General features: G+C 47.9%; 1 protein-coding gene across 1 annotated transcript in view; it reads right to left on the bottom strand.

The window, feature by feature from the left end:
• LOC149336944 (uncharacterized) overlaps positions 1 to 21,830 on the bottom strand; it is a 39,676-nt gene extending 17,846 nt beyond the window's left edge. The window contains exon 1 of the mRNA XM_089554287.1: positions 21,489 to 21,830. Within this exon, the coding sequence (XP_089410413.1) occupies positions 21,489 to 21,830 (342 nt within the window). The remainder of the gene's footprint in view (positions 1 to 21,488) is intronic.
• Positions 21,831 to 24,934: the final 3,104 nt, after the last annotated feature.

Here is a 24,934-nt window from a genome sequence, read left to right as displayed (position 1 = left end):
AGGCGTTGAACATAGAGGTCAACGACTTTTCAACTATTACTGTTATCCTCCCTTTGTGTTGAGATGTGTGTAGCTCACCGCGAGTAATATCCTATCAATATTTAGAACTTCGATTACAAGGTTACCCTCGGCGCAGTGGCGTAACAAATTTCGGCTATTTCGACGGGTCACTTATGATGGATCTGTTGCTTTTCGTGCGGGCTTTTCGAAAGCGGACGTATTTTGGCGCACTGTGAGCAAAATTTGTTGGGCCGGTGGTAACTGCGTTTTGGAAATTCTAACAGCTGATATGAACATTACTGAAAGTGAACCACGTGCCTTTGAATTAATAGAGACCAGCACTAAGAGATAAAAAAATTTGGCGGGGGCTTATCTTTTGTTAAGCCTGGTAGGTTGCGAATGGAGATGTTTTGTACTGCATATGCAGCGCCTCCAGTGGTAAGAGCGCGGCGCGCCGTGCCAAGCGGCCGCCGTTACCCGACGAGCCGAGTTGGTAGCCCGTCTCTCGCTGCTGGCATGACGTCGCGCCATAACGTCACTAGCGCCTCTAGCGGGAGGAGGGCGGCGCGCCGTGCCAAGCGGCCGCCGTTACCCGACGAGCCGAGTTGTAGCCCGTCTCTCGCTCCTGGTATAACGCCATGCTGTGACATCGCTAGACATGGTATGACGTCAGAGGTCAATCTAATGATCAAACGTGACAGGTGGCCGCCGCTACGCGAAAGGCCGTTCCTGGGATTAGTGTGGCTTTCGCAATAAAAATTTGCAGTGGTTTAGCTCTGGTTAAAACGGGTAAATATCGTTAGCAACGGTGCGCGCGTTCTTCTGGTGATTCTTCGGCGCGTTGCCTTCGGCTGGTAGCATTGCGGCGTTCCTGAGCAGTCAGGTGTTGAGATTCATCGGTGACAGATGACCTGGAACAACTCTGCGAGGTAGAACGGTGTCGCCGAGATACATCCCTAGCACGACGCTTTGCAAGACGTTCTTCAAGCTGTTCTGGCGTCTCTTGCGCATGTTGTCGCTTTCTTGCTTCTTCCTGCCGCTGCCACTTCTCCTTAGAGGACTGCATAGCAAAGCATTCACGCCAAGGCAAGCGTGCATTTATAGACGCTCTACAGCGCGGGAGCATGGGCGCCACCATATTTGGTCACGTGACCATTCCGCCGCGCGTCCAGGGAGTCCACAGAATGCCATCGCCCGTTCGGCTGTACGCATTGCTCGTCGGCTAATTGGTTTGTGAGGAAAGGAAATATATCTGTATCACATATATCGGTGAACACCTGAACCTCGCCGTAAGGAGAATGAAGGAAGATTGGAGTGAACGAAGACACCGTATTCATTAGACGCGTCTTTGTTGATTCGAAACCATCCAGCTGGCATAGCGGAGTGGTTAGCGTGCTCATCTCGCACTCTGGAGACCCTGGTTCTATTTCCCAACTCGACCAGTTTCCTACTAGGTGGTATTTATATATGTGGTCTGATTAGAAATTAAGCTAATTGCTTAACCGATATTATTCGAAAGCCATCGATGCACTGCGCGGCAATGCTGCTAACGCCGGCTTTGAAGGCCAGAAGTGGCGGACCTCCTAGTGGCGCTATCTGTCGTCTACAGAGCAAACTACTCGGCGCCGCGGGCCGCGCGGCGTGCCGATGATGCTGCCATCTGGCGGAGCGCGGCTGAAGCAACGTTGTTCAAGATCATCCGTCCCTACCGGCCCGGGCTACGCGTGGAGGCGAAACCTACAGTTGTATTTCTAAAACAATAAAATTTAACTAGTCAGTTCCAGCTATGCTACTAGTCAATTTCAGCTATGCTGGTTAGCACACTTTAGCTGTATTCGGACAGGCTAGAGCGCTGAGAATGCTAAGCCGTAAATACCACTCGTACTGAAAAAGGCCAGTTTTAAAAATTGCGGAACAACTTAGGTTATACATCCGGCAAACGCCTAACTTGGAGATGGAACACATTCAGTAGAGTTTAACATGGCCAACGCTTTCCTTTTTGTTTTTATGGGAATAAAGATTACAATTTGGATTTTGTCGTGTATGGATTTTTTTTCTTTCTTTCGAATTTACTCATGCAGAACAGAAGAAACTCATCAGACTTGGCTCCAACATCATTACATGATAATTTGGATTGCAGTTAGATGGTTTCACGTCAAAACAAAAAACAGTTGTATATAAAAATAGTAATGGGTGCCGATTTTGGTCTTCGACTTGAATTGTGGGCATGGTAGAAAAGTTATTTCTTAATTGACACTCTCCAATGAAAGAAAAAACAACTTTTGCTCCTGCGCAGCTTCTGGAAGTAACTCTTTGCCCAGACGTTATTATTTGATCGTTTCAACAGGTTTGAACCCAGGAATGCATTTAACGATTGCTTTTGCTAATTGAAAGTTTTTTTTTTTTCAACTTACACAATGCTGATGGATGTCATGGCAAGAAGGCTGTAAGAAAAGCTTGACAAAGCCAGGACACTAGTGAATGGCAGAACAGGAGTGCACAGATGAGGCTGAATAACCTAAAAATTAACATAATAAATATCATGAGCATTGGCACCCGAAAGAAAAGGAAAAGCAGAACCTATTTATAAATGCATTAAGTCTGTTTTATAAACGCTTTTACAAATAGGTGCGCCTCAGAAGTGAATGTCAAATAAAGAAAGTAATGTGAAATAAATACTGCACAATATATAGCAGCGACTCTATATGAATACATAATATTACATTGTCTGCATTCGTAGAAAATACTGCATTCAACGTCTTTAAAGTGAGCATGTCGACATAAGGTAGTTAAAAAATGACTTGGAGGGAAAAGAAACAGCAATGAGGCTGCATCCGTGTCGTGGTGTGGAATCGAGCTGACTAACATTCTGCAGGCAATAAGATTAATTGGTTAACCTTTAGCGATGTTACAGTTTAACACGTCATGTAGCGCTCTAGGTGATTACGTACTGCAGTACAAGCGGCAACTATCTAATTTACCTAATATATCTGCTGCGTTAGGCGCCACCGACTGCCTATTTCAAGTCGTGCGATGACGTTGCATTACCAGTGAGTGAGTGAAAAACATTTATTGTCCAACAGAATGAGACTACCTCACCCAGACCTCCCCTGTCCCATACCCTCAGTTGAGGGAGGAGGATCAGGAGAGATCCGGCCGCATGGGGTAGTCGCGTCAGATGCTGGCCGGGATCTCTTGTATCCCGGCGGCCTCTTCAGCCAGTCGGACGGCGGTGAGCTGGAGCTCAGGGTCCGAGCTCCGGAGCAAGGTCTCCCAGGCGTCTCTACTATTAATGTTCTTCGCCCTGCCTGGGGATTGGCTACACTCCCATATTATGTGGTCGAGGGACCCTCTCGCTCCGCACTTCTTGCATTTATCGTCTTCTATTTCAGGAATTAAATGTTTGCATAGAATTGGGTGTGGGTAGACATCTGTTTGTAGACGCCTCCACGCCACCGCCTGTTGATTGTTGAGTGTTATGCTAGGCGGGGGAAAGTGCCTGCGATGTTGTCTATAATATTCTGTAACTTCCTGACAGGAAATTAGTCGCCCTTCTCTCCCGTGATCTACGAGCGGTGGACCGTCGTGTGCAGCTCGGTGGTAGAGATCTCGAGCCACCTCGTGGGCCGCCTCGTTGCCACGGACAGATTCGTGCGCGGGGGTCCAGATTATATTGATCGTTCTATTCAATGTCGCTTGTCTTAAAATTTTGGCAGCGAGGGGAGAGACTCTCCCTCTACTAAAATTTTGGACTGCAGCTTTGCTGTCGCTTATGACGTATTTAGCTTTGGAACCGACGCAAGCTAGTGCTATTGCGACCTCCTCCGCCGTCTCAGTGTTTGTCCCTAAGACGGTTGCGGCCGTAATGAGGCTACCCGCTCCGTTCACTACCGCGACGGTCGTGTACTGACTATGTATATCACCCGCTGCGTCTACGTAGGCGACCTCCTCCTCAGGCTTGTCACCGTAGATGCGGTCTATCACCTGTGCCCGTTTTTGTCTTCTTTCCTTGTTTAATTCTGGGTGCATGTTCTTGGGTAAGGGGGGAATCCTGAGAATTGCTCCTAATCTCCATGTCGATATCCTCCCTCTGTCTAGCTCCCCTATCTGTTTTGAGTCCGACTTTGGCTAGTGTGGCTCTTCCGGCATGTGTTATGCTGAGTCTCTCTAGCTGTGATGTATAGACTGCTTCTGCAAGCTCTGTAAGCGTGTTATGTATGCCCAGTGATAGGAGTTTTTCCGAGGATGTGCACATGGGCAGGCCTAGAGCTTTCTTGACGCACTTCCTTATGAGAGCGTCGATCTTGTTCCTCTCTGCTACTTTGAGATTTAGGTACGGCGTAGCGTAGCTGACTCTACTTATTATGAAAGCTTGTATGAGCCTAAGTAGGTTTTTTTCTTTAAGACCGCCTCTTTTGCTCGAGACACGTTTGATGAGATTGAGGGTCTGCATCACGTGGCTCTCAAGCTTTTTGATGGTTGTCATGTTTTTTTCCATTTGATTGCATATAAAGGCCTAGGATTCTGATTGTGTCCACTTTGGGCACCTCCTTTCCTCCTACAGAAATCTGAATTTCCGAGGGTGGTTTGTTCCTCAGAGCCTTATCGTTATATATGAATATTTCAGATTTTTCGGGCGAACATTCTAAGCCCCTTTCTTCTGCGTACATCGAAATAATATTGGCAGCTGCCTGTAGGGTTTGGTTAATCTCTGCATCACTTCCTCGGTTGATCCATAGATTAATGTCGTCCGCATACAGGCTATATTCTAAGTTTGGGTTGCTAATTTTCTCAAGTTCGCCCGGGAGTTCTCTCATGGCCATGTTAAAGAGAATGGGTGAGAGCACCGACCCTTGAGGGGTTCCCTTGCTTCCCAGCTTTATTTCCCCGGATTTAATCTCCTGGAAGCTTATGCTCGCAGTTCTATCTGTGAGGAAGTCACTTATGTAGCGATAGGTTTTGTGGCCTACTCCGGCGTGGCTGAGTCCTTTCAATATTGCCTCATGTTTGACGTTATCAAATGCCTTTTTGAGATCGAGACCTAGGATAACCTTTGCATCCTTGGTTCTGGAGTCAATGATATCATGTTTTAATCGCAGCATGACATCTTGTGTGCTGAGATGTGGTCGGAATCCCTACATCTCATCTGGCCACTTCCTATTCTTTTCCATGTAATTCGATATTCTGGTTTGGACGACATGCTCCATTAGTTTTCCTACGCACGATGTCAGGGATATAGGTCGGAGGTTCCCTATCTGCGGCTGCTTCCCAGGCTTAGGTATTAGGACCACGGTGGCCGTTTTCCATTGCGCGGGAATCTCGCCCTTCTCCCAGCACTCCTGCATGTAACCTGTGAGGGCCTTTATGGAGTTGTCGTCGAGGTTCCTTAACATTGTGTTCGTAATCCCGTCTGGACCAGGAGCCGATCTGGTTTTGAGTCTGACTATTTTAGCCCTTACCTCGGCTACCGTAATGGGTGCGTCCAGGGCCTCGTTCGGGGCTCCTTCATAATCGGGAAGCCGGCTTTTATTTGTATCTCCTATGTAGGTTTCAGCTAGTTTACGTATGAAGCTTTCGTCATCGTATTCCCCACACGCGTGTCTAACTTTGGTCATTGTAACTTTTGCTTGGGTCTTGGATTTTTTGGGGTCTCTGAGATGCCTAAAAATGTTCCACGTCTGGGGGAGATTCATGCTCCTCTCCATTTCGTTGCATTTGCTATTCCAATTTTGTTGGCACAGTTTAAACGCGTAATCCTCTATTTCTTTATTATGCCCCGCCAATCTTCTTTTGAGATTGCGGTTGTTCCTGCCCTGTTTCTTTAGTCGGCGCTCAATGCCTTGTTTGGCTTCCCACATGTGTAGGAGTCGGCTGTCCGCTATCTCGGGGGCTTTTTCCCCGTCTAGCACTTTGGTTACCTTTCTGGCATCCTTCTTAACTGCTTCGCACCACTCTCCGATATTTTTTATGACTGTCTCGTCTCTGTTTCCTCTGAGCTCCCTAAAGTGGTCCCACTCTGTGATCGTCGTAGGGGTTTGTTTCTTGCCTATTTGTTTGTTCTTGGTTCTTATCTCTGTTGCTATGACATAGTGATCGCTGCCTAAGTTCTGTTCCGTGTTAATCCATTTCGCCGTTCCTACGTTTCTAAGGAGGGTTAAATCCGGTGAAGTGTCCACGCTGACGCTATTTCCGGCTCGTGTGGGGTGCTCCGGATCGGTTAGTATCGTAAGTCCCAGGTTGTGTATATCCTCCCATAATTGTCTCCCTTTTGGGTCTTCTTTCAGGTACCCCCATTCCGGGTGATGGGCGTTGAAGTCGCCTACTATGACTAAGGGTTGGTTTTCGGCTATTTTAAGTGCTTTGTTAATTATCGCCCTAAACCTAACCTTCCTCTGTTTGGGTGGGCTGTATATGTTTAAGAGAAAAGTGTTTGATTCTCCCTTCTTTCCTGTTAAAATTTCCACGAAGACGTTTTCGATTACGTTGTCTTCTAGATCATGCTCTATTGTTGCTACATTTCTCTTGACTAATGTTGATACCCTTGATTTGTCTCCCCTATTGCTATAGAAAACCTGATAACCCTGAAGTTTAGCCGGACAGCCGGTCTCTTGCAGCGCAACTGCCAGCGGGGCTGTATCGAGCATCGACAAGGCGCTTTGTAGCACCGGCCGCTTGCGTCGGTATCCGCGATAGTTCCACTGCCAAATTTGGGTACTACTGCACGATCTGTCAATTGCTAAGCTTGACGATATTCTCCTCAACCTTAGCGAGCCATGCATGTATGACGGCATTTTCCCCCTTTAGCTGCTGAAGTGCCTCAGTTATTAAATGGAAATGGTTCTGCATTTGGTTCTGGATTTGGTTAGCAAAATCCTCTAGTTTCCTATCCCTTTCCTTTGCGAAATTTTTCAAATGTCTGTCCATTTTGGCTTCTAGCTTGTTTAGCTTTTCGTCCACAGTCAGGTCTGAGTTGCTCTCTTCCCTTATTCTGCGCTTGGATGGGGGCGGGACGGCATCCTCGACCACCATGTTACTTTCGCTCTCCTGGCTATTATTTAGTGAGGTTTGTGCTTTAGCTGCTACCAAGGATGGTGTCCCTGTTTGGGGAGTGCTTACAACTGCCGTTGGCTTAGCGTCTGCCGTAGTCAGGGCTGATTTTAGATTTTGTATCTCCCTCTTAAGACTGGAGATCGTATCACTCATATTTTTAACGATATTCGTTAGTCTTTCTATTTCCTCATCTTTCTTATCTTTCTTATTATTGCTGGCATCGCTCTGGGAGACCATGTTCGCAAAACTCACCCCTTTGCTTTCGCCGCCCCAGGCCGTTGATCCTCCCCGGGCCCGGCTGGAGGTCCGGTCTCTCGAGCTCGAACGTCTCCTGGATCTGCTTCTTCCTCTGGAGGCGCTCCGTCCCCGGGAAGTTTGTCGTTGTTCTCCTCCTAGCCTCGGAAATGAGTTGTCTCGAACTGTATAGCCACTCCCCTCGCTGCCTGGTTTAGTGCGCGGGCGGCTCTGGTGCACCTGTGCTGTTGCGATCGGTCGCTGGCTCCTGCCGCGGCCTCCTCTTCTCTCATTTTCTTCTCCCAGTATCTTTTCTTGACCTCGTACGGTGTGCGATGCATTAGCTTGCATTTGCTGTCTCCGAGTATGTGGTCTCTGCCGCAGAGTTGGCATTTCGGCGTGCAGGAGTGGTTTTCGGAAGGGTTCTCCTGCCCGCAGCCACGGCATTTGACGTTTTTTGGGTTCGGACATACGTCAATCCGGTGACCGAGTCGGCCACAGGCTATGCAGACTTCATATTTCTTCCGGTACATGTAGCATCTGTGTGGGGCCCATCCTAGGATGACCGTTCTTGGTACTCTGGTTTCTTTGAAAAGAATTAGTATTGATGTGGAGTCGTTCCCTAGTCTTCTGACCCCGATGATTTCGGGGTTCGCCTTGTGTCTTAGCATTCTCATGATGTCTTCTTGCGTGAATTCTCCATCGACGCCGTGTACCACCCCCTTGCCGCAGTCATCTGGCGTGGCCACGTAGGCGAAAACCGCGATGTCTTCTTCTCCAAGCTTGATTCGACTCATGCTGGCGTATTTCAGTTTTCTCTCTCCGCTCGTGGTGGCGATGAGGATTGAATGTTGTTTCCTGTTGGGAATGACAACGTCTTCCTCGCCTACTTCGTTAGTATTTATACCCGCTGACGCTATGATGACGTTGGTCAGGTATGCGATTCCACGTTTGAGGAGCTTGTCAAGGCCTCCGCTAGGGCGGATGATGATCTTCTCAGCTCCCTCTGGTATTCTAGTGTCTTGTTTTTCGACCGACATGGCCGCCAATCTTCTCCCGGCTTGCTTGAGCCTGTATTGTTCGGTCCATAAATGGGCGTTTGACGCGAAATATTTCTCTCTGCCAGGCCTGATAGGTTACTGAAAATGTTGCGTACTTGCCTTTCCTCTATATTAGCCGGCAGAGCAAGCGGTATTTGTAAACATGTTCGATATTTTTGTTCTCTGTGAAAGAACAGGTCTTTAGCTGGGGGCATGTAGACACGTTGGAAGAACAGCGAACTACTTTTAACGCTATAGTGGTAAGGGTACCGTTCAGCGGAGAACTGCGCGTAGTTGGCGTGGTCACCGGTGAGCGCGGAAAACCGGATTGGTCGAGAGGGTGCTGACGTCACACGTGGAGCCCTAGAATGAAAAGTGATAAAAAACGGCAAAACTAATGAATAGAAGGTGGAAACATGATTTGAATGTCAATGGACGTCTAAGTATACTGTATCAAGCAATTCAGTTGCGCCTAAAGCAAATTTTGGGGCAATCAGTCGTGAATCGAACGCTTCACCTGTCAGTTGCGAGTTTTGGCATGCCTACCTTAGGCCAGGCAGGCATTTTTTTTCTCTAACAAGATACTTGCCACCAATCTGGAAATAACTATTCTATGTAAAAATTATTTACAAAGAACTCAGCTACCGGCTGCACTACACTACCATCACAGAAGACAACACAGCTAAAGGGCTAGGCATATTTTGAAGGGAAAAAAAACAAGCAAGACATGTCCTTTTTCTTCAACATGGTATTTATTACATTCATGCAATGTTCTACGTATATGAACTGTGTGCCAACCTTTAGAAAAAAATGTTGGATTAGCACAACGCGTTCAAGTCAAAAAAGAGTGGCAGAGAGACTATGGGGAGCACATGACTAATAAATCATAATACCACACAGCTAAGCAACGAAGCAACAGAAAAAAAAATGCAATTAAGAGCCCATCAGTAAGAGTGAGTGCCATTCGGGTCTGAACTCATTGTGGGCTTAGACACTATTAAAGGGAACAATGATCATTCCAAAGCCACTTGTGCAGAAACAAGATTCACAATGTCAGTTTATAATGGGCGCGTCGAAGAAGCCGGGTACAATTAAAAAGAAGAAAGGTTATTAGCAAATTAACGTGCAGTGTGATATCGTACAGAATGGGGTGTCTAAACTTCTTTTGGAATGTTGGTTCCTTGATATCCCAGAAGAGTACTGAGTCTTTTCGATTGATGAAACAATGCTCAATTTTTTCTGGAGCGTCGCAAATGGAGGGGGGGGGAGGTGCTATGCAGTGACGGCAATTCACCCTCGACACAAAAGTTTTCCTTTCCCATAATCACGTTTTAGCGGGTAATGTGTCAGTGTGTATGTGGCGAGAGAGGGATTTCACGTACTCTTTTTTGTATACCATGTCCCGTTAATTTAATACGTAGCGCATTACATGGGCGGAGAGAAGAGCATACAGACTAAATCCTTCTGCAACCATTTTCGCGATACTGAAAACCGCAAATCATTGGAGAAACGAACAGCAAAATACACCTCATGCATTAAGCGTGAGAAAAAGGGGTTATCAGAAATATCTAATGAAGCAGTAATGTTCGGTAAAAGATAAACTACGTCGACTTCAAATAATTCATTCACTATTGCACGTGTAATGTCTAGGAAAATCACATAACGTGAAACTGCCAATCCCACATACAGGAGAATAAACCAAGGCCGCCAGCGTTTACAGACCAGAACCGGTAATCAGATGACAAAGGTTCAAATATGAATCTCAGATAAAAGTAGCGAGAATTTTTGAAAACCTGGATGAAAAGTACTGCGCAATTAATATTTTAGAGTACATAAGTAAATTTTAGGGCGAGAGACAGTTTTGAGACGGTCGCCGTGCCAGAAATCGAGGTACCGTAAGGGACACATGTCTGAGAATAGGGCTGAAGAGTTTGCACCCAGTCTTTTCAAGTAATGTGCCCTTTTATTACGGGCACTCAAAGAGACGCCAAGGTGCCTGAGTGGCCTAGGTGTCCACACCCCAGCATATTCAGCAATAAAACACGATATGTGAGATATGAAAATGGATACAAGCAACATGCTGGGTAATAACAAAAAACACGTGGATGGGCGCGAAGAGGAAACAGGGTAAAGGAGTAAAAACATAGCCTGAAATAGTTACAGACATGCACGGCGAAAAAAAAAACCCGTGAAATGTAGCGAAAAGGTCTGCAATCGGATTGCAAGGAAAAAGAATTTTTTCGGCAAAAGCGAAATAGAGGCGTACTGACATACTTGTCAGTATTCAGTATTAATATCAGTCAGTATTAACTGTCAGTATTAATATCAGTCAGTATTAATTGTCAGTATTAATATCGTGAAACTCTTCCACCCTCTTTTGTATTGTGTTTAGTTCTGCACAAAAGGTCATGTTTCCAAATGCATATTTACAAGGAACCTTTTCTTACCCTGACTCTTACATTTTATTCGCTCACAAAGGTGTGCTAAGTGGCCTCTTGGATTATTTCCTATTTGCAGCCTGTGTTCACCTGCCCCTTCATTAAAAAATGTACCAGTCAGTCCAGTGTAGAACCTGTCGGAAGTGAGGGGAACTTTCTGCGCAACTCTTGAAACGAACTTGCGAACTTCTTATCGTGCTTCTTGGTACACTGGGGTCTATTCTACTTTACATTAATCACAAACGGGCGCATACTACGAAGTTTCCACAGCGGAGAGAAAACAATCTTGACCGCTTGAAAGCTTGCCACTTTTATGATGTTACGTGAAAGGCGACAAATGTAGGGCATAAGCTCCACCGCTTCTTTCTTGACGATCTCTTTCTGCTCGGTAGCGGAACGGAAGGGCTACAGTTGCTAATTGTACTTTTTTTTGTTGTGTATGATCAGAAGAATTTTTCCAAGGCGTTTCTGGCCATGTTTTTTTATTCTGTTTTTTCCTTTGGCCCATACACCCGCTTTATGTTGTTACATTCCCATCATCCTTGCTTCCATTTTCACATGTCATATAGTGTTTTAGTCCTGCATCGCCTCCTTTATTCCGGTTGATCGTCGTTTCTAATTCGGCCATCCACGTAGGCTATCACGATTTATTGTCGCACCTGCGCCTTTACTGTTGATTGTGATGAATTTTTATGGCGCTATACGTCATCTGTGGCTAAATAGCCCCATGGCACAAAGTTGCTTTGTCTATTCAAGTTGGTGTCACAGACACATCTTCCGAACATTTCACACCAGCCATCGTGGGATGGCTTGACGAGAATGTATCTGTCGTGCGCAGTGCACTGGAGCGCTCTCGCATCAGTATAAATAAGCTTTAAGGAAGCTTCAGATACAGTCCAGCATGCTGTCGACTGCCTTCAATATGATCAGCACCAAATACGATCAGTTGCACAATCTTTGACGCATTCTAGCGACTCACGTTGACGACACAGATACCGATCGGATGCTTCCAGATTGAAATTAGAGTGCATATAGGAAAAAGAGAACCATAACTAGCAGGCTATAAAATCAGTGAACCTTTAAAGCAGCGTCAAAGTGAAAGCAGACATGCGGAAATAAGTTATAACTTTTTGGCTTTGTAAAGTCGTCGCAAAAGAAGCAAGTGTTTTCCGGAAAAGAGCTGGAATCGACGCCTACCGCCACATATCTCTATCTAAGATCTGCTTTCAAAAGGATCACCAGCAGTGGCTACTCAAGAACCTAGAAATTATCACAAACTTCAAGCCGAAGTGGCGTTAATGCGACTTCCTTGAAGAAACCACCGGGCTGGAGGGGAATCGATTTCAGTGAATAACTCTTCGTTCAGAAAAATTGTTCGCTTTATTATTTCAGAAAACGTGGCGGCCCAGAGCGACATGAATATAAACAAAACACTAGCGACTTCTTTCCTTGCGCGAAAATAGAGCACTGGAGGCAGGCGTTCTTTGCGTATAAAAGTAGTGGTTATTTTTGTGTCAAGCAGCTGCGCCGAAGTTACATCATCACCGTACCAGCAAGATGGTTTCGCCCAAGGCACTCAATTTGCTTGATATGCAGCATCTACCACCGACTACGATGGGTGAGAAGTGATAGCGTAGACCATTTCTCTAATGAAAGGTGGTAAGGGGCGCAGATCCAGCCGCGCATCAATCACTGCAAGCAAGCTCAGGTTCTTCAGTGTCGGTGCCAAGTGCAACACGTGGAGATCCGTCAGCTCCCTTCGCTCCTCAGCAACCTGCCTCTCATCCTGGTTGGGTGCCGGCCCAAAGCCACGGAAGATAAACACTCTTTCACCCATCACTGAGCACCCATGCCAGAGCCTGGGAGATGGGCCTGAGCCCCATGGCTTCACTACGGTCCAGCACGACGTCACGGGGTCATACTTGTGCATATCTGCCAAGAAGATCTTCAGCACACCGCTGTACCCTCCGAAAATGTACAGCTGTTCGTTGAAGACGAAGGCTGAATGTCCTCGCCGATACAGAGGGGGAACGCCTTGTACCTGTGGGCGCACCCAGGAAGAGTTGGTCGTTTCAAAATAGTAAAGGATGAGGGAAGGGTCTGCTCGGCTGCCGCCGAACACATACATGCGGGTCCCGATGGCAGACGCATTGTGAAATGCACGCGGAACGGGCGCTTCTCCGCTGGTGGGGACACGATGCCACTCCAGGGTATCCAAGTCAAGGACCCGCATATATGGCGAAGGATCCCAGTCACCTAAGATATATTTCCGGTGACCCACAACACAAGCTGTCCGGCCGTAAATCGATGTCGGCACCTCACCGGCCACCTCCAGGCGGCTGCATGTCATGGTGCTTGTGTCGAAGCGGTAAAGGACACTCAGGGATGGCGAGCTGGGCGGGCCGCCCCACAGATACGCGCAGTGGCCGTACGCTACAACTGTGTGGAAGAAAATGTCAACCAGCCCGGCGTCGGGAAGTTGCGTCTGCATCATATCCCACCGGTGCGAGGCGAGGTCGAAGATGAACACGTGGACCAAGTTCCATGCCGTGTGGCGACTGTCGAACGAGTAGATCTTGCCGTTGATGTGTACAGCCCTGTGGGTGACAAGCTCTGGAACGCCGTTTAGCCGCACCGTCCACATCCTGCAGAGACACCTGCTTGTGTGAGAAACAAGGCCCGGTTATTCCAGCGATGGTGGCGGTGTCATACGGCTTTTATCTGAAGCAGCGATATGGCGACCGGTATTCGCGGCGTGAGCGGACGTAGTGCGTCAGGCGTGACTATTTCTGTTAGATTTTGGAACGTTTTTGTCATTTTTTTACACTCACACGAATGAATGTTCGAAAAAGAACATGTACTGTTGCCCTCACCAAGATTAAAAGCGGTTTTCGTGCATAGTGTGCAATTTCATGCATAGCGGTATAGCGGTTCCAGAGTGCGCATGCGCAGAACGCTAACGGGAAAATAGCGTTAGCGAACGCACGCAACTTTCAGAAGTTAGCGTTGCGGCAGTTGCGGCTTTTGCGCCCTTAGCGCAAAAACGTGTCGGCGTCCTTCCAAGCGAGAGCCGCCCGCTTTAGCCGGTTAGCAGTCCTTGCGATTCCGGTCGGCATGTTTACCTGCAACTACTGGCGTTTTTTGCTTTTCGCTATGACTTACCTTGGTTCGACGATAAAGTTTAAGCTGCAATTCAGCCTAGTTTTTTAGATACGCTCACGATTCTGGGGTACACTAGCCTTATGGAACCTTAAGGTGCACTGCTACCGCCTGCAACTGACCGACACGTAACACAGACGTCCCGAACGAAACAAAAATAGATTCTGAGCTTTGTCACGGTGTTTTATGTACTTAAATTACGTAACACAACAATTTATATTAAATTTAAAAACGTTTTTTGGACATCAGACGCCATGTGATGAAAAATATTCTTTCTCGAACGGTTTGTGGTTAAAATGTCCCTCACTAGATGGCGCTAGTTTTTCTGTTTTTTATTTCACTTTATTACAATTTCTACGTCATTTTTCTTGCGAAAATAACCGCTGCTGTAATAATTGTCTTAAAAACTGAAATATTATAATTTGGCACCTTAGCGGTAGTGGCGACCACTTAGAAGGTCCTGTCGCCTCTATGTAAAGCAGATCGCCTTTACATAGAGGGATAAGTCTTCGTCTTCGGGGATAAGTTGCTTGCTGCACGCTAACGTAATTTCCCTTAGGTCCACAACACCCGCACAGGTAGGGGAGGCAGGAAGGTGGGAGGGAAAGAAGAAAGAAGGAGGTGGCGTAGTGAAAGGCTCCGAAATATATTCGACCCCCTGTGGATGTTTAATGTGAACTGACATCGCACAGCACACGGGCGCCTTTTGTGTTTCGCCTCCACCAAAACGTGGCCGCCGCGATCTGGTTCGAGCTCGAGTACTCCGGCTGAGTAGTCGAACATGCTAATCACTCAGCCACCGCGGCGGGTATTTTCCGCTTGTGGGAAACGTCTTACGAACGCTACGCCGCACGTGGAAGTTCATGAAGCGACTATTTGCAACGCACAGCGCGAGAGTGTGTTGCAGTTTGACACAAGGCGTGATAGGTCGCGGCGATACCATCTCGCCCTTGTGCAGTGGCCAGTGAAGCTGACCCGTTTGCTCCGCCGTGGGTTCGTAACACACTCGCGGCAATAATAATCCAATGATCTCCTGCACAATAACGATATCTACTAGTTTGATAAATAGCCCCTACTGTGTGAATTGATAAGTGGAGTAGACACCTCGTTTGCAAACACCGCTCGCATCTCTCTCTCTCTCTCTCTCTCTCCATGAACCACCAGACACAATCTCTTTAGATATCGAGAAGCAGAAAGCAGAACGTTAACACTGCATCTGGCGGCCTTGTATCGACTGGACTGCGCTGTTTTAGCCCGAGAGCGCTAAAGGCTCCGTTCCCCGCAAAATTCTGTACCGCGATGTCGGCATTGACGTTTCATTTCGTTTATTTCGTTTCATTTATTTTGCCCTCGGGGCTTTCGCATTACAGAGGGGGTGGGACAGCGAAAAAAACAGTACATAGATCAAAAAGAGCGCTATGTATATGAACAATATTGAAAGATGCTAGAGACAGGGGACGAAAACATTGAGAACAAAAGTACAGAAGTAAAAAAATAAAAGGATTCAAAAAAGAGAACCTTATACAGTCTATATATGGGTAAAGAAAATATCATAATTGGTCTGATTCTAACAGTAATTTTCTTTTAATACCCGCAGTGTCGCTAACACAGGTGCCTGTGGGTGAAAGATTATTCCACTCAGATGTTTTAGGGAGGAAGGAATTAGAGCAGGTCACTGTGAGGCAGTGTGGAACAGTTACTTTTTGATTGTGGTGAATGCGAGGCGATATGAAAGATGGTGCCTTTACACAGCTGGCTTTCTGGCTAGGATTATGGTAGTAAATTTTATGGAATAGACAAATGCGCAAAAGCTTACGGCGAGTGGAGACTAAGGGGAGTTTAAGATTAGATTTCATTTCTGTTACACTGGCAGTGCAATGGTAGTTTCCAACGATGAAGCGGACGCTTCGATTCTGCACGGCCTCTAGTTCTTTTGTTAATGTGATGGTGTCAGGATCCCAAATCGAACATACGTGCTCTAGTTGCGGACGAATGAGTAGTATATAGTAACATTTTCAGTGAAGGCGGAGAAAATGAAAAATTTCTACGGACGTACCCTAGCATGCGGTTAGCCTTTGAAGTAATGAACCTGATATGAGCATTCCAAGAAAGCTTATAACAAACATTAACGCCATGATACCTGTAAGACGACACTGGATTCAGCTGAGTATCGTTAATAAAATAATCTGGGCTTGTTTGGTGGTTACGGGTTACGCGCACGCATTTGCATTTAGATTTAGGTCTCTCTGTAGCTGAAAAATATCATCAGTGCTAATAATTACTCTGTACATTACGCAGTCGTCAGCGAATAAGCACATGTGAGATAAAATCTTTAAACGTAAATCATTTATGTATATTAGAAATATTAACGGGCCAAAGACCGACCCATGGGGCACACCTGAATGTACTGGCGCTGGTGATGAGTCGTGGTTATTGGCGAAGACGAACTGAGTACGGTTAATAAGAAAGGCACGAATCTATTTGAGTACATTAGGGTCAATGTTAAGTTGGCATTGCTTTAAAAGTAAAAGAGAATGACTGATTTTATCGAACGCTTTTGAAAAACCTAAGAATAAGCGATCAGTAATGAGTCCAGAGTCTAAGGAAAAATGCAAGTCGTTAGTGAAAATCATTAACTGCGTTTCACACGAGAAGAATTTGCGAAAATCATGCCATTTCGAAGTAAAGAACTGGTTTGATTCTAGGAAATTAACAAGATGACTAAACATGATGTGCTCTTGAACTCTAGATTAGACGGAAGTAAGTGAGATGGGACGGTAATTACGTGGATCTTGGGTTTCCCCGGATTTGTGCACTGCGATTACTTTGCCATTGAGCCAGTCATTAGGAAGGTTGTGATAGTTTAAAGACTGCGAAAAGATACACTGTAGCAGAATGGAATAATATTCTACGGTATTTTTCAAGAATTTAGTACTGAGGTCATGGATACCACAAGAGGATGAGATTATAAGGAGTTTAATAATGCCACGAATTCCTTCTGAGGAGATGACGATGGTATCCATTGGTACACAGTGATATTCTGAAGCGAAGGTAGGACGGAAGTGTCGGTGGGGCTAGAGAAGGCGTTGATAAAAGTGCTATTGAGAAGCGATGCGCACAGTTGGTCAGGAAGTATATCCTATTCCAGGGTAAATAGATATATGGTAACATTTCGTTTCAATTTCACTCTGTTCCAGAACTGTTTCGGGTCTTTGCTTAGCATGGCTGGAAGAGTCTGATTAAAAAAGGTAAATATGGTTGATTTTAATGCATTTGAATAAGAGACTGCAGCGGCTTTATACGCGGACCATCTGACAGCAGCGTTTCGGTAGAGACATGCCGTCGTTGTCGCTTAGCATCTTGACGGCGTCTCATCGCGAGACGTTCCTCTCGTTCTTCTTGCGTCTCGGCCGCCAGCTTAGCCTTTCGCGCCTCGTTTTCACGCTGTTTGCCGGCCTTGTACCATGCGACGACTTCTGTATCGGAAGACCCAATTTCACGCAGCCTGCACTGCTGCCGTGACGAGCGCAGCCACTCTCCTTCCTTCATGGTGCGCATATGAGGAGCCAGCGCATGGCTTCCTACTTATATCCCAGCTGCACAGCGTGGCTCCGCGCATGCGTAGTGAGCTGGTTGCCATGGTAATGGCGCACGCGCAGTAGTGATCTTTGGCAGGCACCCAGAAATGCGCTTCTGCTGGCTTAGTGCAGCTTTCAGTACAAAAGTCATTCGTGCCTGAAAGCAGCTTCGAATCACGCGTCTGCATATAACTTTTTTTTTTATCGAATGCGTGCGTTTAATTGAAGATTTGATGAGACGGTAAGTTTAGGAACAAATTTACAGCGCGCACTAAAGCAAATGGCGACGACCTGAGTTGTGGCAAGAAAGATTCAGTGCGCTGCAACCAGAGGAAAATGAAGACCGCGATACTGGCCAGGCAGCTCCCGCTTCTTAATTTTTGTGTGCAGCAAGGGTGGCTGAGGCAGGTAGTTACCTCTAGCACGAATACTTTCAGTGGCGGCCGTCTTCACATAGTACCACGACACGTTTAAGAAAGTGTTTTACATGTGGTGTACTGGGAAAGCTTTCCGCGCAAGAAAAATTATCCAGTCCATTTATGTTATGTTATTGACTACACGCTCCGCATGGTGCGTTCTGCATTTCTGCAGCGTAGTCTGCCTACTGAGGTCTTATTCCATCAAATAGTCCATACGAACAGTGCAGATATGGCACAAATTAAATTGCACATATAGCCCAATCCCGAAGTCTTGTTAGCTTACGAAGGTTTTCTACGTCTGCCAAGAAAGGCCTAGTAAGTACGAATTGGGATGTTAGGTAGTAGACCTTCCGAAAAAGTTCATCCTTATTATGAGGCCATTCATGAATTTCAAGGTTTTAGGCCAGTAATACTCGCCAAGGCTATAAAAAGCGTTAGCGTTGAGATTCCCTTTCTGGAGAAAATTCGCCCTCGGAGTTGAGCGATAAAGCAGGTGTCTCACATGTAACATAGGTCACGTGACTTATAATAATAATATTTATTCTGCCACCATGCAGCACATGATGGAAGGTGCCCATCGTAAAAGCACTCTTCTGACAGCATGACGCACCACGGGCACCCGGCCTTAACACTTGGCGGCATACAGTGGTGGCTAACAACATGAGATAATACACTTTAAAACATATAAAACAAAACAAATGCGAACGAAAAAAACGAAAGCAAAACTGGTAGTTACACAGTTCTCAGTGAAGATAAAACAATAAACAAAGCTAGAGCCAACGTCATGCGACATCATGAACACCTGCCCGCCGTGGCAGGTGGCAGTAAAATTATTGATTGGTTGCGAGAGGCTGCTCGGGGAGAGCAATCTGGACAGGATTGGGAAACTTCCATACACACAATTGTCCAGAAAATACAGACGCCAGCGTCAGTTCCATCCATATATCGTCTGCAGGGACGCCAACTGTAGCGTCGTGCCGTCGTCATGAATGCGTATCGAGCAGAAAAAGCTTCATCCCCGAGCGGGATTCAAACCAGTGCCCGCGAAAAAGAGCAGCTTCATATCACGGTTACAGTCGCTACAGTCGCAGTCTTATAACGCCGTATGTGTGTGCGCAAAAATCATTCACGCAAAAATCATTCAGCTTCAGTCGCCAGGTGCGCTGCAGTGGATGAAACCGAAACTAACTGGAGCTTCTCACCTCTGGCCAGGGTCTTACAAGCCCATCGGTTGCTGTGTTTGAAAGAGGCGCCTGTCGCAGCAGTGGCGAATCTCCAGGACCTATGAACGTAAAGTAGAGAATAACCATGTTCGGTACGTGATACGCAGGGGACCCCAAAATGCTGAAGGCACCCAATAACGTTATCGCGTCATACGATTAATGCTGTGCTCTTAATTGTGCCCTCATGTTTTACCTACAGTCTTATCTTCACAACTTTCACAATGGTGCGGTCTGCTTCAACCTTCTCAGCCCTCTATTTCAATGCTGCAGTCCCAGTTGACTCCTGTTTTACCTCTAATAAATAAATATCACATTGATCGAGCAGGTGTCAAACAGGCTATTCTACCTTGTCGACCATGTCCATAACAAATAGAATAACAATGTCGTTAATTTCGGCTACCGCGATAAGCTGGCTCCTACTTCTGTCAGAACACTTTTAAGCTGGGCTTCTTTCTCTTGTGCAAACTAGGAAAATTATGTTTCGCGCGTCCAATTTTTGGAGCGAAGAGCTTCACTACGAGGGTCGGAGCCCAGCTTCGCGTGTGCCGTATGCCGCGACCCAGTGACGTTACGCGCAGCGTTCGACGCAGCCACGGACTACTGCGCATGTGCGCCGCCTTCTCACCACCGCTACTACTGCGCGCGCTCCTCTCCTACCTGCCGTTTGGCCTTTCGTTGCAGCCGCGTGTTGCCCGCGTCGCAGCCGGCAACACTCCTCTCCGGATTCCTGCGGGCAGTTTTAACCGCGCCGATTTCCGCCTCCGTACAGGCAGTGTGTGGACGGCCGTCAAACCAAGCACAACTGAAGCTTTTCGCTTGTATATCTAGGATTAACGAGAGCTAAGCCACTGCCTAATTTTTTCCTCTTCCCAACTAAAGCGTTAAAAACTGACTTAGTCATGGCAATTCCGAGCCTAAGATATGATCAATAATCACATTCGCAGCTTCTGAAAAACAGTTATTATTCAGAAGCACCTCGTTACAAAGTAAAAAGACATTGGAACATTATTTAGAAGAACAATATTCACGAACAAAGCAACTCAGGAAGAAAAGCGGTTACAAATATGCAGCAGAAACAAGCACAGGAACGACGATGTGCTCAAAATTTTAAAGAAAAAAGCTGACTCGGAAATCGTGCCAACCTGCCAGCCTTGGCACCAGGATTAAACGCGTTGCCGCTCGTATCGCCACCACCGTTGAGCTAATTTCACATATGTACACATTCTTATATACTGCACACTCAAGAAGTACTGTGTGATCTGTTGCCACTGTTAACACTACGCGCTAACAGCGCGGCTGGTTTCCTTGCATAGGACAGCACATGCAGAGCGTCTTGACACGGCGCGGCTACCGGGCGACGACAAAACAAAATATCAAGCCTGTCTTCTCGATGCATGCAAAGGCTCACTGTTCTTCCACCCCTGGAGGGCGCACTGCTACGCGGCGAAAGAAAGGCCGTAGGGTAGTTCCAGCCGCCTGAATGCCTGTACCACCTCGCGACGCTCACAGACACTGAAGTTAGCCAACGCACCACCACATCTGGCTCTGTCCAAGGCGCTCTGTCAAGTTGAAGTCAACTCGGACCCGGCGCTTAGGATTGTCCTGATTTGATGGTTTTGATCTCATTGATAATCATTTCTGGTAACTCGCTCATATCCAGACCTGCATCAATGACAGCAAGCATACACAAGTTCTGCAGCGTCGGTGCTAGGTGCAATACGTGCAGGTCCGTTAGCTCCTCTTCTTCCTCACAAATGTCTTCGAGATAATCTTCCTCATCAAGGCTGGGTGGAGGCCCGAAGCTACCGAAGACCAACACCCTCTCTCCAAGCACACAGCAGCCGGATGAGTGCCTCGCAGACGGGCCTGATCCACTGGGCGTCACTTTAGTCCAGCATGACTTTTCAACGTCATACTTGTGCATATCTGCGAAATAGGTGTTCATGATTTCGTTGTCGCCACCGAAGATATTGAGCTCTCTCTCGTACACGAACGCAGAGTGACACTCGCGTCCCTCCGGGGCCACGCCTTGCACTTCTGGGCGCACCCACGTCGCAGTGGTCGTTTCCAGATAGTATAAGCAATTGTCAAAAGGATTGTCGGGTCGTGTGCCTCCTATGTTGCCACCCCAAATGTACATGTGGGTTAAAATAGCGGTCGCAGTGTGGCAGTAGCGCCCGAGGGGGGCTTCTCCGCTGGTCGGGAGACGATGCCACTCTAGGGTCTCCAGGTCCAGAAAACGTACAAAGTTCGATTAATCTCTGCGCAATCCACCAAAAATATACATCCGGTTACCAAGCACGCACGCTGAGTGGTTAACATCCGCTCTCGGTACTTCGCCCCTTACCTCCGGACGGCTCCATGTCAAGGCATCGGTATCGAAGCGGTAGAGGCCGGTAAACTCTCGGCTGATATGCTGTCCGCCCCACATGTAGACGTGGTGGCTGGAGGCTACAACGCTGCGGCCCATGATGTTAATCGGCTGATTTACGGGAAGTGACCGTGTCTGTATCCTATCCCACCGGTAGGAGACGGGGTCGAAGGTGTACATGTCGACGATGTAGCCTGAGATTTCATCACTGTCCGGGTAGCAGATGTCGAAACCTTCGAAGGAGTAAACCTTCCCTTTGATGGCGACCGACATTTCATTGAGGAGTTCTGGAATATGGTTGAGCCGCGCCATCCACATCGTTCAATGGCAACCAGCTCTTGCGAAAAGGATATCGAGCCGCCTTCTTCCTTCAAAGCTAACGGCCACGCGCTGAAATAAAACCTGGTGGTGGGCGTAGAAAGAGAAGTTTATTTTTTTCTAATGTAAACAAAAATACAATGAAAAACTGCTGAACTCAATGCTCTGATCAGTCAAGCACATGCGCAGTGACGCAGCACTGAGCATGTCAGTAAGGCAGTAAGAAAGCCGACACTGGACCGCCGTGCAGGACGATGAAATATGTCGACCATTTGCGCAAGAACTCATCCTCACTCATTGACAGTGCGTCCACGCATGCTTGCTCAAAGAGGCGCGTGCGGAGGCGCTGCAACATTGGAAACATTGGTCTTTGCGGACGCCCATTTAAGGAAGCCGCTCCGCGCTGCCGCCACAAAACGAACATGCCGACACACAAGAGCAAAATTGTAAACAGTTCGCGTGTACTAGTGCGTGCTTCGAGGCGGGTTAAAAACATCCGTGACACCAGTACCCAAAAGGTGCGCGCCACTACACAGTCGAACATAGCGTGCCGCCACGTTTCTAGAAGACCGCATTGCGGGCATCGGGCGGAGGGCACCGCGCCCCACGCCGCAAGGTGGTCTCTTGTGGGCAGGACCCGCCAGCCTCGCAGCCAGCTGAAGTCCCTGACATCTGCAGGCAGCGCAGCTGAGGTCAGATGGCGCCAGCGTGCCCGTCTCGTTTTCTGGAGTTGTTCGCGTGTCAGCTCAGCTACCGTTAGTGCTTCACACATCCTGGAGGGCGGGGTTTCATCAACATCCAGATCGGGCACGCTGGCAGACAACGACGCCAGTGTGCGACGCACGTTAACGAAAAATGCCGGCGGCTGCTCGGCTGTAGGGCCAACCACGTGTTGTGTAAAAAACACGTTACGCGCTGTACCCAGAGAGTATGTGAGGAGTGTTCTCCCGGGATAGTCTGGGTAGCGTACAAGATCTCGTACTCCTCGCAAGGCGAGCACATTGCACATGGTGCGGATACAAGGTATACCAAACCCACCAATGTACGATGGAAGGCGCATGAACATTCGTGACACAAGTTCGGTTTTGCCCGCCCAAACGAAAGAGCCACAGGCCGAGGTTAGCCTGCGAGGAAACGTGCGCGGTGGGTTTGCGACGCGGGCGACAAAAAAACATGCGGCTAGGATTGTGGACTTAACTAAATAGCAGCGCTCTGCCATTGAAAGGCGGAAAGTTGACGCCACCGAGAGGCGTTTCTCAGCGTTCGTGCGGAGGTTAGTCCAGGTTTCGCGGGCTACTTCTCCGCTGGCGAGGAATACTACTCCCAGGACTTTCACTCCCTGCACCCACTCCACCTCGCCAGCAAGGTTCGGTGTGAAGGTGCCAAACCTTAGTGCCTTGCTTTTTCCCCTGTTCAATAATGCCCCTGATATCTCGCTGTACTCGAGAAACAGCCGCGAAAAAGCGGCGTAGCTATCCTCGTCCTTGAGGAAAAGCGACACGTCGTCGGCGTAGGCCGAAACTTTGATTTGGCCCTGGCCAGGCAGAGGGAAGCCGCGTATGGATGGACTGTCGTTAATGCACCGGATGAGTGGATCCAGGCATAACACGAAGAATGTTGGGGAGAGAGGGCATCCTTGCCTTATGCCCCGGGTGACTGAGAAGGGAGCGCTCTGGTGGCCGTTTACGGAGAGATGAGCGTTCAGGTCTGCGTAAAGTAGGCGCAGCCTGCTCACAATTTGCGGCGGGAATCCGAAGGCTTCGAGGACTCCGAACAAATACGAGTGTTCCACCCGATCGAATGCTTTCGCCTGATCGAGTGAAACAAAACACCCTGTGAAGCCCGTCCTGCTGGCAAATGTGAACAGGTCTCTTGTGAGTGCCAATGCAGAAAACACAGAGCGGTCAGGCACGCTGCTGGTTTGAGCCCGGTGGATTAGGTGAGGCAGGATCGTCCGCATTCTTCTGTTTAGTAAAGATGCGACTATTTTGTAGTCTGTGTTTAAGAGGCTTATGGGCCGCCATGCTTGCGGGTCGGAGGGGTCACCGCCCGCTTTCGGAATGAGTATGATGCGACATTCGCGGAAAGAGTTCGGACGTAACCCATCCGCGAGAAAGCCGTTGACCATTTTCAGCAGTGCTCCTTGGATCTGGTAAAAAAACGTTGAACAAAAACTTGTTGGAATGCCGTCTGGACCGGGGGCAGAGGCTGCATTCATACTCTGCAGGATGGCGTGCAGCTCTTGGCTTGTGGCTGGTGCGCAAAGGTTTTCATGCAGCTCTTCAGCTACTCGTGGCAAGTTTCCAAAAAAGCTTTGTAGAAGCCCATCATAACCATCTTGAAGATTTAGCCAACTGTCCGTAGAGAACAGGTTCGAGAAGTGACTTGCAAAGATCGTGCAGATATCGGACGCGGTTTTGCTTTGGGTGCCGTCTGGGAGTGTCACGAAAGGCACAGTAGCGGGAGCAATTTCCTCTGCCGCGCCTGCGCGTACGTGTCGTAGCACAGCCGGGTCTGATATAGGCCGCCCGAGCTGGTGTGCGCGACTAGCTGCCCGTGATGACTGGCAGAGCAACACGTGGTAACGTGCTTTAAGTAAGCTCAGGTAATCGCTCATGGCAAAGGTTAAGGGTGCTCCCCTTTGCACTATACGGATGCGCTTGAGGGTGTCATTCAGTGCATGAGTTACCCGGCGTCTGCGGTCTTGACCGGCTGCCACCAGAGTTGCCTGCCAACGAGCCTTGAGTGTGTCCCATGAATCAGTCGCAACGAAGCTCTTGCACGATGCGGCCAACGCCCTTCTTCGTCCTTTGTTTCACAGAGCGAGCTGCTCGTGCGCCGCGTGCCGGAATCACGGCGTGGTGGGTTATGTTCATAGCTACACGCAAAGAAGAAAGGAGGAAGACGCGATAGGAGGCTATCGTCCGAATTGGTACGAGCCGGGAGGGAGGGGGGATACGCGCTGCAAGTGGACGGCGCGTGCGCGTGCGAGACTTTTCATCGTTCCCTTTAACTTTCTAAAGAACGTTAGGTTAAGTGGGTATGTGCCATCCTTTCAAAGGCTAACAATAACTAAAGAAAGGTAAACCAGCGCAAAACACTTG

The sequence above is a fragment of the Amblyomma mixtum genome, chromosome 7 (assembly GCF_055824585.1).
Source record: "Amblyomma mixtum isolate Tamu chromosome 7, ASM5582458v1, whole genome shotgun sequence".
Classification (NCBI taxonomy): Eukaryota; Metazoa; Arthropoda; class Arachnida; order Ixodida; family Ixodidae; genus Amblyomma; species Amblyomma mixtum.
The sequence above is the reverse complement of the archived record's forward strand: the minus strand, read 5'-3'. Positions and strand labels throughout refer to the sequence as shown.